This window comes from Elephantulus edwardii, unplaced genomic scaffold (assembly GCF_000299155.1).
Source record: "Elephantulus edwardii isolate Elephantulus edwardi_28Jun2011 unplaced genomic scaffold, EleEdw1.0 scaffold00273, whole genome shotgun sequence".
Lineage (NCBI taxonomy): Eukaryota > Metazoa > Chordata > Mammalia > Macroscelidea > Macroscelididae > Elephantulus > Elephantulus edwardii.
The window spans coordinates 2,358,218-2,370,853 of NW_006400023.1; the positions used below are offsets into that span (position 1 = coordinate 2,358,218).

General features: G+C 52.6%; 1 protein-coding gene across 1 annotated transcript; it reads right to left on the reverse strand.

Moving 5' to 3' along the window:
- Nucleotides 1–700: 700 nt before the first annotated feature.
- Nucleotides 701–5,621, reverse strand: ZNF687 (zinc finger protein 687). The gene is made up of 8 exons (XM_006900107.1): nucleotides 3,490–5,621; nucleotides 3,165–3,343; nucleotides 2,626–2,802; nucleotides 2,342–2,504; nucleotides 1,866–2,195; nucleotides 1,639–1,751; nucleotides 1,310–1,451; nucleotides 701–1,192 (listed from the first exon to the last, which is right to left on the reverse strand). The coding sequence occupies exons 1-8, from the start codon at nucleotides 5,608–5,610 to the stop codon at nucleotides 701–703; spliced, it is 3,717 nt and encodes a 1,238-aa protein (XP_006900169.1). The 5' UTR covers nucleotides 5,611–5,621.
- Nucleotides 5,622–12,636: the final 7,015 nt, after the last annotated feature.

Consider the following 12,636-nt stretch of genomic DNA (forward strand, 5'->3'; position numbering starts at 1 on the left):
CTTTACCAATAACACCTCTTCCCTAAGGTGTTCCCCCATTTAACTCTCACCTCCTCGAATGTCCACTGTCCAAGTCACATAAAAAGAAGAGCCTGAGTTGGGGATTAAACCATGAGCAGTTTTAATGGTCTGGTTTTTTCCCTATTTCCTCCACTGTTAGTATTATTACTACAAGAATAAAGGATTCCTGAGAACCTGTCCCCTCCTCTCCTTGGGCTCCCTTTGACAGGACTCATTCCCACCAACCCCCCATGGATTTCTGAGGAAGGGAAAAAAAAAAAGACTCATGAAAGGCACTGCAGGGGTGGGGCTGGAGTGCCAGGGAGTGGAGTGGAGAGGCCAGGGGAGGCCGTCCCTGCCTGTGCCTGAAGCTGGGAGTGTCCACGATGCTTCTCAGCATTGGTCTTCCCTGGTCCCGTCTAATGGGCATAAGGAAATGCCTTCCTCCCACCCCCAGACCCCCGGGGGTCTACAGCAAAAGGAGAATTAGTGTTGGGCTCAAAAAGGAGGAATGGAGGGCCCACTCTACTAGGACCCAAATGCCAAACCCAAAGAGGGAAGAAGGGTTGCAAATAATTATTATCCTCAAAAGCCTTTTTCCCTTGGAGGAAAGGAGGAGTTAATGTATTAATCAAACTCCCCAGCCCAGGGACCAGGCAGCAGCAGTGAAACCTTAACTGGTCAGGGCCCAGTTTGGGGCCTAGTTTTCCCCACTGCCCCCCTGCCGAGCCCTGATGAAGGCCATGCCATGCGTGCGGAAATGGGTCTTGAGGTTCAGAGGGCTATCACAGCTCTTGCCACAGACCTTACAGGTCAGTGGGCCTCCAGAAGCAGGCAAAGGTGAATCTCCACCTTCTGGGTCAGACTTTGGATGGGGGGCATCTTCCTCCCCATCTCCCAGCCCAAGGGCACCAGTACTACCCACACCCCTCTTCTTCTTATGGCTGATGAACCGGTGCCGGCTGAGGGAGCCTGGGGAGGCAAAGCAGAGGCCACAGTCGAGGCACTGCTGGGTGCCACCGTCCACCCTCAACCCCGCCATGAGACTCTGCTCTGAGCCACTGCTCCGACAGCGCAGGGGACCGTGGCCTCCAGGCCCAGGTCCACCTCGGGGAGACTTGGCCGGTGGTGTTGTGCTGTCTGGCTCCTCACTGCAAGAATCAGACGACTGGCGGCGTTTCCGTCCTGACCCCTGGAAGAGTGAAAGGAATGGTAGTCCTTCCATTGCCCTACTGTCCGTGGCACTCCCAGGTCCACACCCTGCAATTCTCCAAAACCCTAACACAGTATAGGCTGGGCCTCTCCCTACCTGGGCTCTGGCACCAGGACCTCGAGCCAGGGCACTGCCCCGACCAGGTGACAGGGCTCCCAGCTGCAAGCCATGGCGGACCTGGACATGCTTCTCCAGGATCAGGCGGCTGCTGAAGGTGCGTTTTCCCTCTGTGCAATACCTGGAAGTGGAGAGCAGGTACCATGAGCACAGCAGAGTCCGAGTCCAAGGCTCCTGACAAAGGGGGCATCCAAGCAAAGGGGGCCCTCAGCGTTCAGACCACTCAAGCAGCAGGTGGAAAGGTGCTGTGAGCAGCGGAGAGGTGCGTGCACTGCTGGGCAGAAAGAAGAGGGCAAGGCAAGGGTTACCTGCAAGGGTAAACTCGCTTGATACCCTCGTGATTGACCCTGACGTGGCGCCTCAGGCTGGGGGCAGAGCAGAAGGAACGCTCACACAGGCGACAGGGAAACTTTTTCACTGACTAAGAGAGCAGGGGGTGGGAGATTTCAGAGCTGGACCAGAGGCCCTCATCCCCAGCATCACCCATGCCACTCCTGATGCTGCACCTCCTACTTCCCTTAGGGACTGCACTCACCTTGCCATGTTCTTTCTTCATGTGACCCACATACTCATCACGCTCAGGGAACCAAGAGTGACAAAGACCACAGGTCCAACCTCCAGGTCCCCCACCCCCGCCCTTGATGCCTTTGTTCCCCAGTTCCCTCCTGGGTCGCTTAGTTGGGCGGGGAGGCTCGGGGGAGCTGGGTGGCTCCTCTTCTTCTGTAGATGAAGATGACTCCTCAGTGGGGGCGGCCTCCCCACGAGAAACAGCTAGCTCCTCGGGCTCAGTCTTAGGAGTCAGGAGGGAACCCCCAGCCCCTTTTCCATTAGTTTCTTCCTCTGAACGTCCAGACTGATGAGTGTTCTATGAGAGAGACAGGGAGCCTCCACTGGGGAAAGGCCTGGCTTTTCCAAACCATTTGTCCCCTCTGCACTCTCCTTCCCTGAGTGTTGTGTGACTCTGGCCCACATCAGTGCTCACGGAGCCCGCCCCCTCCTCTCACTCCTTACTTTGAGATGTTCCAGCATGGTCCTTTTTTGAGCAAAGAGCAGAGGACAGGATGGGCACTTAAAGACACTGACTCGCTGAGGCAGCAAGTGCTGGTCGAAGTGTGAGGAGAGGAGGGGCTTGTGAGTGAAGACGGTGTCACACATGGCGCACTTGTAGATCAGCCTTTGGGCAGATAAAGGGCAGCGTGGTCATCAGGTGGGGTCAAAGGGATCCCCAAGCCCATTTGACTCTCCTGAAGGCCCAAATCTTCCCCCAACCCATTCCCCACTATCCCAGGTCTCACTTGGCCTGTTGCGTGTGGAAGCTAGGATGCTGGGTGTAGAGGTGGGCATGGGCGCTGGGTGCAGACTTGAAGGCCATGGGGCAGATGGGGCACTTGTGGAAAACCTCGCAGTGTGACGTCTGGATGTGAGACTTGATGGAGTTCACACCCCCAAAGACCACTGAGCAGCTGGGACACCTTGGGGAGAAGTGGGAGACACTATGGTGAGATAGGGGCATCTCCTGGGCACTCCCCCAACCCACACCTGGCCAGCAGGAAATCAGCAGTACAGTATAAGACAGAAAAAGGCCGGCTCTGCGCTGCAAAGGCCCAGTTCCCTAAAGGCCATGGCAGAATGCACACTCCACAGGAGGCCCTGCTTCCCCCAGGGAACTGTGGGAAGGATGGATATCACAACTCAGGCTAAGGGCTGGGGAACAAAGCAGAGAGGTGGGGACTCTCCTTGTAAAACCATCTCCAAATCTGCTGCTCAGAGATGTGAGGCCATAAAGCACAAGGGCGAGTGTCCACACAATATATGGCAGAAAGGTGCATGGCACCTGTATCCTACTCGACGTGAGAAATGCAGACAAGCCTCTCGAAGGTGGGTCTGGAAATTTGCTTGCAGGAAGTTGCCCCCACACTCAGGACAGACGTGAGGAGGCCGGTTCTTATGCATGCGCTGGTGGGCACTGAAGCTGCAGCGATTGGAGAGCATCATAGGGCAGGTCGGGCACATCTAGGTGTTGAAGCATTAGGCTGGTAAGTAAGGAGTAACCTGTCTCCCATTGACTTCCAACCAAATCGAACTCCACCCCAAGTTCTATCCCCACAGCATCTGCTACTCCTCCTCACCCCAAGGCAGGGTTGTGAAATACAACTTACATTGCTGGTGGCCCAAGGGGCAGGGGGTCCGAGCTGTTGGAAGTGGGCAGCCATGCCAGCCTTGTCCCGGCACTGCTCCCTGCACTCCAGGCAGCGGAAGCATGTGTAAGTAGAGGAGGCAGGCGCAGCAGGTGGTTCAGTCGACAGTGGCAACACAGGGGCCTCAGCAGCAACTGTAGTAATGGTGGAGGAGGTGACAGCCCCTTCACCCTTGCCCAAGGCAGGCAGGGCTGGAGGTCCAGGGACAGGTGGAACAGCCACCGGTAGCAAGGGTGTGATGTCCGGCTGCCCCACCATCTGGTCAAGGGCGACAGGCCTCATGACTAGATGAGAGCACTGCATGACAAGCCCCTTATCCTTGTGCTCACGTGCATGCAGCAGCAGGCTGCACTTGTTGAAGAAGACCAGGCGGCGGGCACAGTGGTTACAGGTAACCTCGATGCGCATGCTCCGGCGGTCATAGTGCCGCGCGAGGCTCTTCTCCAGGGAGAAGGCATCCCCACACTCAAGGCAGCGGTAGCCTGTTGGGGGTAGGGCCAGGCCTGCCTCAGCCGGGGGACTCAGGTTTGGCCTGTAGGCAGGCAGCAGGTTCTTGCTATTGAGGATTTTGTTGAAGGCCTCCACCAAGCTGGACTGGGTCCGTGAGATCACTGTGCCACCACCTGCCCCTGGGCCAGTGGCTGGCTTTGAAGGCTGCACCATTACCACAGAGGCTCCGTTCACCTTCTGCCCCGCTGTCCCCAGCCCGGCCCGGCCGTCAGCCTTGGGCAGGGTTTGGGGCACCAGGCCTAGCACATTCTTGGCCATTGATTTAGGGCTAGTGGCAGTTCCTCCAGGCAGGACCACAGCTTTACGGGCCACACTGGCTGCCATCAGCATGGCGGTACTGGCATTCTGGATGGTGGCCACAGGCAGCACAGTGCCCTTTAGCCTTGTGCCATCACCCAACTGGACACTCACCACCTTTGGACCCTCAGGGGTCGGGGGTGCAGGGGACAGCTTTAGGAGACTGGCCTCAGCCAGGACGGCCCCTTCAGATGAGGGTGCAGGGGGGTCAGGGTCTGAGGGAACTCGAGTTACAGTCCTTGTGATATTTCCACAAGATGTTTTAATGGTCTTGATCCGCACCTTGAGGGGCCTAGAGGAGCTGGAGGAGCCAGGGGAGTCATTGCTGTCCTCATCTGCAGCCTCAGCTCCACTAGAGGGACTCTGGGGACTTCCTGGGAGAGACTTTTCCACCGGACCCTCATCATCTTCTCCCTCTTCTTTTAGAGGCTGACAGTCAGGCACCTCAGGGGAGACAAGAGGGCTTTCATGCCCAGGAGACTGCTTAAAGAACGGGACCCCAGCAGCGGGGGGAGGTGAGGCGCTGGCAGGCATGTCTGTGGCGTCTGGGCTGGATCCAGAGCCTTGCTGGACAAGGTCCTGAGGACGAAGGGGGCTGCAGCTCTCCTGCTTCAAGGCCACCAGGGGTGGGGAAGATTCAGGTGGCAACAGAGCTGGGCCATTCTCCCGGGCCAGTGCAAAGGGAGAGGAGAAGTTCGGTGGAGTCATAGCCCCTTCTCGAGGTGGGGAGGGTGCAGAGGGAGGCAATGGATCAGGGTGCTCCCCTGGCTCAGGCCCAAAATGTGCAAAAAGGTCCAAAGGAGCTTTGCCTTCCATGGCCTTTTCTTTCCAGGAACCTCCACTGGGAGGAACTGGGGAGTGAGGGGTCCCTGTGAGGGATGGTTCAGGACTCCCAAAACCATTCTGCATTAGACGGGTACCCACAGATGCCTCCTTAGTCATCCCCACAGCTCGAGTCCCTTCCCCTCCTGAACCGCCAGAAAGATTCTCAGGCTGCTCAGGACACACAGTGTTCTTGACAATGACACTAACAGCTGAGATGTCTGGTGGCGGCAAGCTGTGGTCAGAGGTTTGGGCTGGAGCCCCAGAGCCATCCCCAGCAGCTGTGGCTGTTGCTTCTCCAGAGTCAGCCCCTACACTGGGTTCCGGCTTCCCTGGGCCTCCTGGCCCCTCATTCTCCTCTGGCCCAGAGTGTATGGCTTCATTCGCATCAATGTCGGGAATGTCAAAGGCTGCAAGGAGGTCATCGAAATCAGGGGTCTTCATATCCCCCATAGTGATAAGTCCCAGACCTAATGAAAATGAAGAAACTGAGACCCCAGGAAACAAGAAGAATCTCTGATCCTCTCTCAGACTGTGAAGGCATAGTCTCACCATAAAACAAACCTAGAGAGCTAGTAAAGGGGGCTAGTTTGCCAAGCTTTAAAGTCTGAAGGAAGCAGGATGCACATACCAGGAGAGACAGCAAAATCCAAAGCAGTAGAGGAAGAGAGACTTCTCAGAATTACAGACCAGAGTACTGGAAGCAGAGGAGGGTAAATGTCTTGGTTGAAACTACCTCACCCTGTTCTGTGTCCAGCATGGAAACAATCAGATCCTCAATTAAGGAAGATGATATACATGATGCTCTAAGTTTAAGGTTTCACCATGTCACCACCACGGGATCAGCCTTTTTTATGGATCTTTTGGGGTCCACAGACATCTGAAAATCCATGCATGCAAAGAGGCAGTGACTTAAGCAGACATAAGAAATTATTCTACTTAGAGCTTTATCACTAGCATGCTATATAAGCACATTCCTTCACTGTGTTACATCTGATGTCTGAAAGAAGGGACAAGTGAACTGCACATCACAGTTATTTTAAGCATGGTATGATATCACAAACTTGAGAATCACCCAGAAGATGATTTTTTATTATTATGCTCCTGCTGTTGTTAGGTGACATCAAGTTGAATACAACTCACAGCAACCCTCTTGAACCCTGCCCTATCCTGTACCATCCTCACCATCTCTGACACACTAGAGCTCACTGCTGAAATCCATCTCATTAGGGGTCTTTCTCCCCTTCACCAACCCTCCATCTTTCCAAGAAACAGCCTCACCTAGCTACCTATCCAAAGTCCATGTCACGTCAAGGAGTTAAGGAGTCCAAACCAAACAGGATATAGTAGAACTACCCATGGAGTTTCTAAAACTACATCTTTACAGATGCAAACAACCACATCTTTCTCTTACAGAATGGCTACAGCAGCAACCAGGTATTTTTACCACTGCGCCACCAGAGCAGTTGCTTCTGAGAAGCAGGTACTGAAAATCTAGGGCAAGGGTCAAAAACAGGACAAGAAGCTGGGGTCTTCACCTAGAGATCTAGATAGGTCGACAGAGAAATGGACTCAGGGAAATTACCCAAGAGACCAAGCTAGAAATAACACAGAGGAACAGAAAGAGACGAAGAGAAGGGAGACGGAGGAGAAAATGGTGACAGCAGCTTGGTCACAAGGGCCCCAGTTTATGCCTCTCTCTTCACAAACACCTGCGACTTGCTCACCTACCTTCCCCAGAGCACCTAGAGAGCACTCCCCTAGCCAGCTCCTCCCTCTTTTTCTCCCCATCCTGTTCTCTCAGGGCTAAAACTCCAGGGTGCACACAGGCTTATCCACTAGCAATCACAATTGAGACAAGTCAAGCTTTCTTAAGAAAAGGGGAGCCTCTTCAGCTACTGGAGAATCACAGGCCAGGAAAGCTCAAGCTCAGAGCTCCTCAACCCAGTTTATCTCTTAACTCAAACTCCTTAACCTTTTAATTTTTCCTTTGACCACAGTTGTTCAACCAACCCCACCCCCAAGCTGATCCAGTACCAAAAAAAAAATAACTCCCACAGGAATTATGTGGCCAAACTAACAAGGAGGCCAGGTCAGAGTATGTGGGGGACCTCGGTCTGAATCCTGCTAGTGTCTTTGCACAAGTGTTTCTAAAGCCAGAAGAAATACCTGAAAAGTCTCTTACACATTTCCTGCCCAAGATGAGAGCCATTTCCCAGGGCCAATTCCCTCACCTCTTTGCAGCCTTTAGACTGTAACAGGAGATCGTCCCAGCAGGTGGCAGCTGGCATTAATGAGCCCAAGGTGAGGGTAGGAGGAGGGGGTAACAACTAGAGACAGAGGAATCCTCCTCCTCCCTCCAATTCTGCAGACTTTGAATTTAAACAAAGCCCTTCACCCCTTACCTCTGCCCTGAAGGGCCACAAGGCCCTCCTCAGCCCAGCTCTCTCCAGACCTGAAGCGGCCTACAGGCGCTTCCACCTGGGCCTTGGGAAAAGTAGAGTGGTGAAGCGCAGAACAGTGGGGCCTACAATGTGAAAACACCTGCGAACTTGCCTCCCCTAACCACCTCCCCCCTTTGGCATACAAGCAACTTAAAGGTCACCCGATGGCCACCCACAGTGCACACACCAAGCCACCCAGCTCGAGACCAAGGAGATCCTCCTTGTGGCCCAGGCTCAGGCTGGGCCTTTCTGCGGCTGCTACGTCCTGTCTCTTGGGTTCCTGCCCCCCCCCCCCGCCCCTTCCCTATGTTCTTCCCCAAAAACCAAAGGAAGGGGCTGAACAGGAAAAGGGCAAACTGGCTTGGGTCGAGTAGGGGCTCCAATGTCCTCTTGCTAGCTAGGGTCCGGGGCCTGCGCGGTGTGCACTGACAGGGGAGGGCGAGGGGCCAGCGGCCGGGGGCGATTAGGTTGCAGCCAAGCAGGGCAGGGAGTGGAATTAAGTCCCTGCCATCTGCCGAGGGCCAGCTCGGGGAGCACGTCTGGGGTGCTAAAGAGGGGGCGGGGTGTGCGCAGAGGCCAAAAGGGAAACTGAGGCTTGCAGCCTTTCTCTTGCCCCCATCAACGTGCAAAGGGAAGGGCAGCCCCGGACGCCGGGGCCCTTTGGGAGTTGCGGCACAGCACCTCCCGGTTCAGGATGACGGAAAAGAAGAGGTGGGGGAAAGAAGACGGGGAGGACAGCCTCTGCGGGACTAGCAGCTCTCCAGCCGGGGTCCGTCCCAACTCCAACCTCCTCCCCTCCCCACCCTGCGCAGCACAGCCTCCTGGACACCCGGGGTCCAGAGGGCTCTACTGTGTGCAGAGCGATCTGGAGCCGCGAGGCGGGCCCAGAGCGCGAGCTTGAGTCCAGCCCAGGCCGGGACGCTGACCCGCGCCCAGTCGGGGTGCAGGCTCACTCCGGCCTGGCCCAGCTCCCCCGCCCCCACCTGCAGGCATGGACACCATTTTAGGTCGCGACATCCCGCAGCCTCCAGTTCCCCAGCCGCGCTTCGGGAGCCTCTCAGGCCAGGGACGCCAGGACTTGGGGTCTTCAACCCTCCTTTCATGTTTACCCGGTTAGGGGGTGTGCTTTTCAACAGGCTGAGAGTTTCACCCATCCGCCCCAAGAGATGGAGGTAGCAGAAAGGCCTTCCTACAACGCGCCCCAGGAGGGCGGCGCGGAGAAGGGGGTAGTTAACTGGGGGGGAGGGGCGGGGGTATTTACCCGCCCCCCCAGGGGGCGGGGCCAAAGGCGGTATCTACCCCCGCCAGGCTTACTTGCTCAGCTCCTAGTACGGGCAGAGACTACTGTGTCTCTGCCCGGCTCCAGCCGCCGCCACCGCTGCTGCCGCCGCCCTCCCCGCGGCCGCCGCTACTTCCTGCTTCTCTCCGGTTCAGGCTCCCCCCTCCTGCAGCTCCCTCCGCGCTCCTGGTCTGGTCGGCCCGCTTCCACACTCTCAATTGGATAACACTTCTGTCGTTCAGCACTGTGTCCCACCCAGCTCCGCGCAGGGTTGGTCTTAAGTACTGCCGCTCGGACCTAGCCCGCACAGACCGCTCGTCCTTATTGGGCAAGGCCCCTAGACCCTCTGAAGATGCCGCTCCCCATTGGTTGCACTGGGGCCCACCTGCTACAGCTGTGCATCTAAAAAACTATTGGCAGATACTGCTGTCGCTTAGAATAAACCAACCTGATTCCTTACTTTTCTACCAGAGGAGGTGACCATCCCCAATGCATCTCCGTCCTCTCACTCCCTATTGGCTGTAATCCTGTAAAACCGCAGTTCACGTATGCAAATATTAACAACTTTCAGCTTCGATTTGGTGGCACTCGGGAGATACTTTGACTCTAAGTGGATCTCTAATATGTAGGTCTGCTTGCAGTTAGTTCTCAGCTGTGCCGTTCATGAAAGTCACAGAATGGGATGTCACCCAAAATATTATGTCACCTGGTTGCCCTATTCCTCAAGATTTTCTAGTGTCTAAATTGTTCTGAAGTCTTGATGGAAGGGGTTTTCCTGACTCGGACCTCACACGGACCGATTCCTAGGCGCTGGCGTCACCCACAGCTCCTCCCACTGCGGGAAAGCTGCGACCAGAGATGGGGATTGGAGTGTGGAAGGAAAGACCAGAAACCTGGGATGAGTGTAGAGACCGGAAGTGGGGAAGAGGTGACGCTGTAGTTCTGGTGTGGCCTGAGCCTATTCCAAAAAGGCATACTTAAAATAGATCGCTACAAATTCCCTAAACACCTAAGGGCGAACCTCCACACTCATTTCCAGTTTAAGAAGACCCTTTTTCCGTACCTCTAGCACTGAAGAAGGGGTGTGTCGGAAGCCGAGTTTTCCCGCGTTTCGTTGCTCCGCCCCTGGAGGCGGAGGAAGGGGAGGAGTTGAAAGCAAAATGAATTGCCTTGCTTCTCTCGAATAAGCACTCGCGGAATTCATCTGCAAAACCAAGGTGCCACCTTGCGCACGCTCTAGCCCGCCCACTAGTCTCTGCAGCCAATGGGGTAGGGTACGCAGCTGCTCACCTCTCCAGGTGAGGAGTTTCATGATGGGATTGTTACCATTCCTGGGGGTTGCAGGACAGGACTCTCTCAGGCGCATCTCTGCTTGAGTAAGGCGACTGCACTAAGATGTGTATCAGGGCTCATGAATCATACCATCACTTACCATCAGACTAATCTCTCAAACTCCCAGAACCTGTTTTCTCTTGAGTAAAACGGGGATTAAAAATACCACTTGACAAGATTGGGGTTTTGTGAGCATTAAAAGAGGCTAGAAGGTGAAAGTGCACCCTTTTCATCCCAGTGTCACTGACTTCTCTGCCCCTCTTCCCCCCGCCTTAAAAGAGCCTTTAGGTGCTCCAACTCACCGCCATTTCACCATCTGTATAAGGAACTATAGCCCTGTACTGACTGGTTTCAGGGGATCAGCATTCCATGCCTACCTCCTCTCAGTGTTCTCATAGGGAACAATTATTACTTGTATACACATAGGATGTGCAAAATCTATTCTAAAACCTTCATGTTCCCCTCTGAACATATATTATTAATTGTAATCCTATGTTAATTATTTCTTAACTTTAAACCCTGTGAAAGAAGTTCTGGTAGTGCAACAAATAAGTGCTCAGAAACGTGGAAAGGTTGATAGTTCAACCCCACAAGCCCTTTAGGGAAGAAAGACGTAGTAATGGACTCTCGTAAGGATTGTTGTTAGGTACCAGGCCTTCTAGTTAGTTACTTTATGTGCAATATTCTCAAACACTGCCCAGGCTTGCACCATCTTCCCAGTCTTTGTTGTGTTTAAGCTCATGTATCAATAAATCTTTTTTTTATTTTAAGAATTTTTTAATAATTTTAATAAACATTTACAGATATTTTGGATTTCCATTCATTCATTGCTGCACTTCTCTCCTCACCCAGCCCTTCACCTCTCCCAGTTCACTCCTCTCTTTGAAAAGTAAAAGAAACACTTCCTCCCTGGTACACAATCCCCACACACCCCTCCCATCGCCCCAGGTACATTCCACTATGCAACCTTAATTGTGGACTCTTGTGATAACCATAATATCCTATCACATACCGCTTTTAAATTATTCCCTCCCTCATCTGTTTCCGTGCAATATACACAATTTATCCAGTTTCTCTCAGTCTTACCCCAACCCTGATATCAGTCTCATTTTACAGCAGTGACACCATGCAATATTTGTCCTTTTGCGACTGAGATATTTCACTCAGCATAATGTCCTCCAGGCTCACCCATTTTGAATAATATTGCATGAGTTCCTGGTTTTTCAGTGCAGCATAGTATTCCATTGTGTGACTATACCACAGCTTCTCTATCCATTCATTTGTTGTTGGGCACCTGGGTTGTTTCCAACTCCTTGCTATTGTGAACAAAGCTGCAATAAACGTGGGTGTGCATATATCTGCTTGGATGTCAGTTATGGTCTCTTTGGGGTATGTTCCCAGTAGTGGAATTGCTGGGTCAAATGGTATCTCTATTTGCAACTTTTTAAGAAAGCGCCATACTGTCTTCCACAGTGGTTGCACCATCTGTATCAATAAATCTTATTGAAAACTTTCTTTCTTTTTGCTGACCCTTTATTTTTCCAGGCATGTTCTTCCTGGTAGCATGTCCAAAGTACATGAAGCAAAAAGGAGCTCTGGTGGCCTAGTGGCAAGAAGTTATGCTTCAATCCCAGAGTACATGAAACAAGGCCCTGCCATTCTCTCTTCTAAGGAGTATTGTAGTTGTACTCCTTCCAAAACAGATTTGGTCATTCTTCTGGCAACCTATGGTATATTTACTATTCCTACCTTCTGTTGGCCTAGTCTGCAGGGAGTTGTGCTGATAATCCAAAGATAGTACCTCTCGAGAGGTTCAGATCCACTTGTGGCTCCTTAAGAAAAGATGGGCAAATAACATCAAGTAACATCTGTATCAGGACCTCCATAGAACATACAGTTGAGTGGGAGTAAACAAAGATAAACATGCATGCTAATGATCTTGGAGAGAGAAACCAAAATAAAAACCTAAGCAGGAACACCTTCATCACAGAGTTGATGCTGGATATACACATGGTGATGGCAAAGGTTTAGAACATTTTTTTCAAAGGCTAAAACCCAGAGTAAATAACAATGCTCAGAGTTAGCATAATTTGGAGCTATTAAGGAATTGCAGAGAAATGCATTTTCACAGAAAAAATATATTCTTTTTGTATACTATATCGTTTAAGACAACTGTGTTTCATTTGCTGTAATCAGTTTTTAAAAGTCAGCTGGAAAAAGCAACTGAAGTCCTAGAAAATAGAAATGTCATTTTAAACTATCAAATAAAGCTGGAGGAGGAAGTGGGGGAAGACAGGCAATCTTCTCCCTTGTAATTTATAGCCTCTGGAAAAATCCCTGGAGACAGGTTAGAGTTCCTTCTGACTAGATGACACTGACTTTTTGAGTGAGTATAAAAAGAGCAAGGGGCAGTTGGAGTGCACC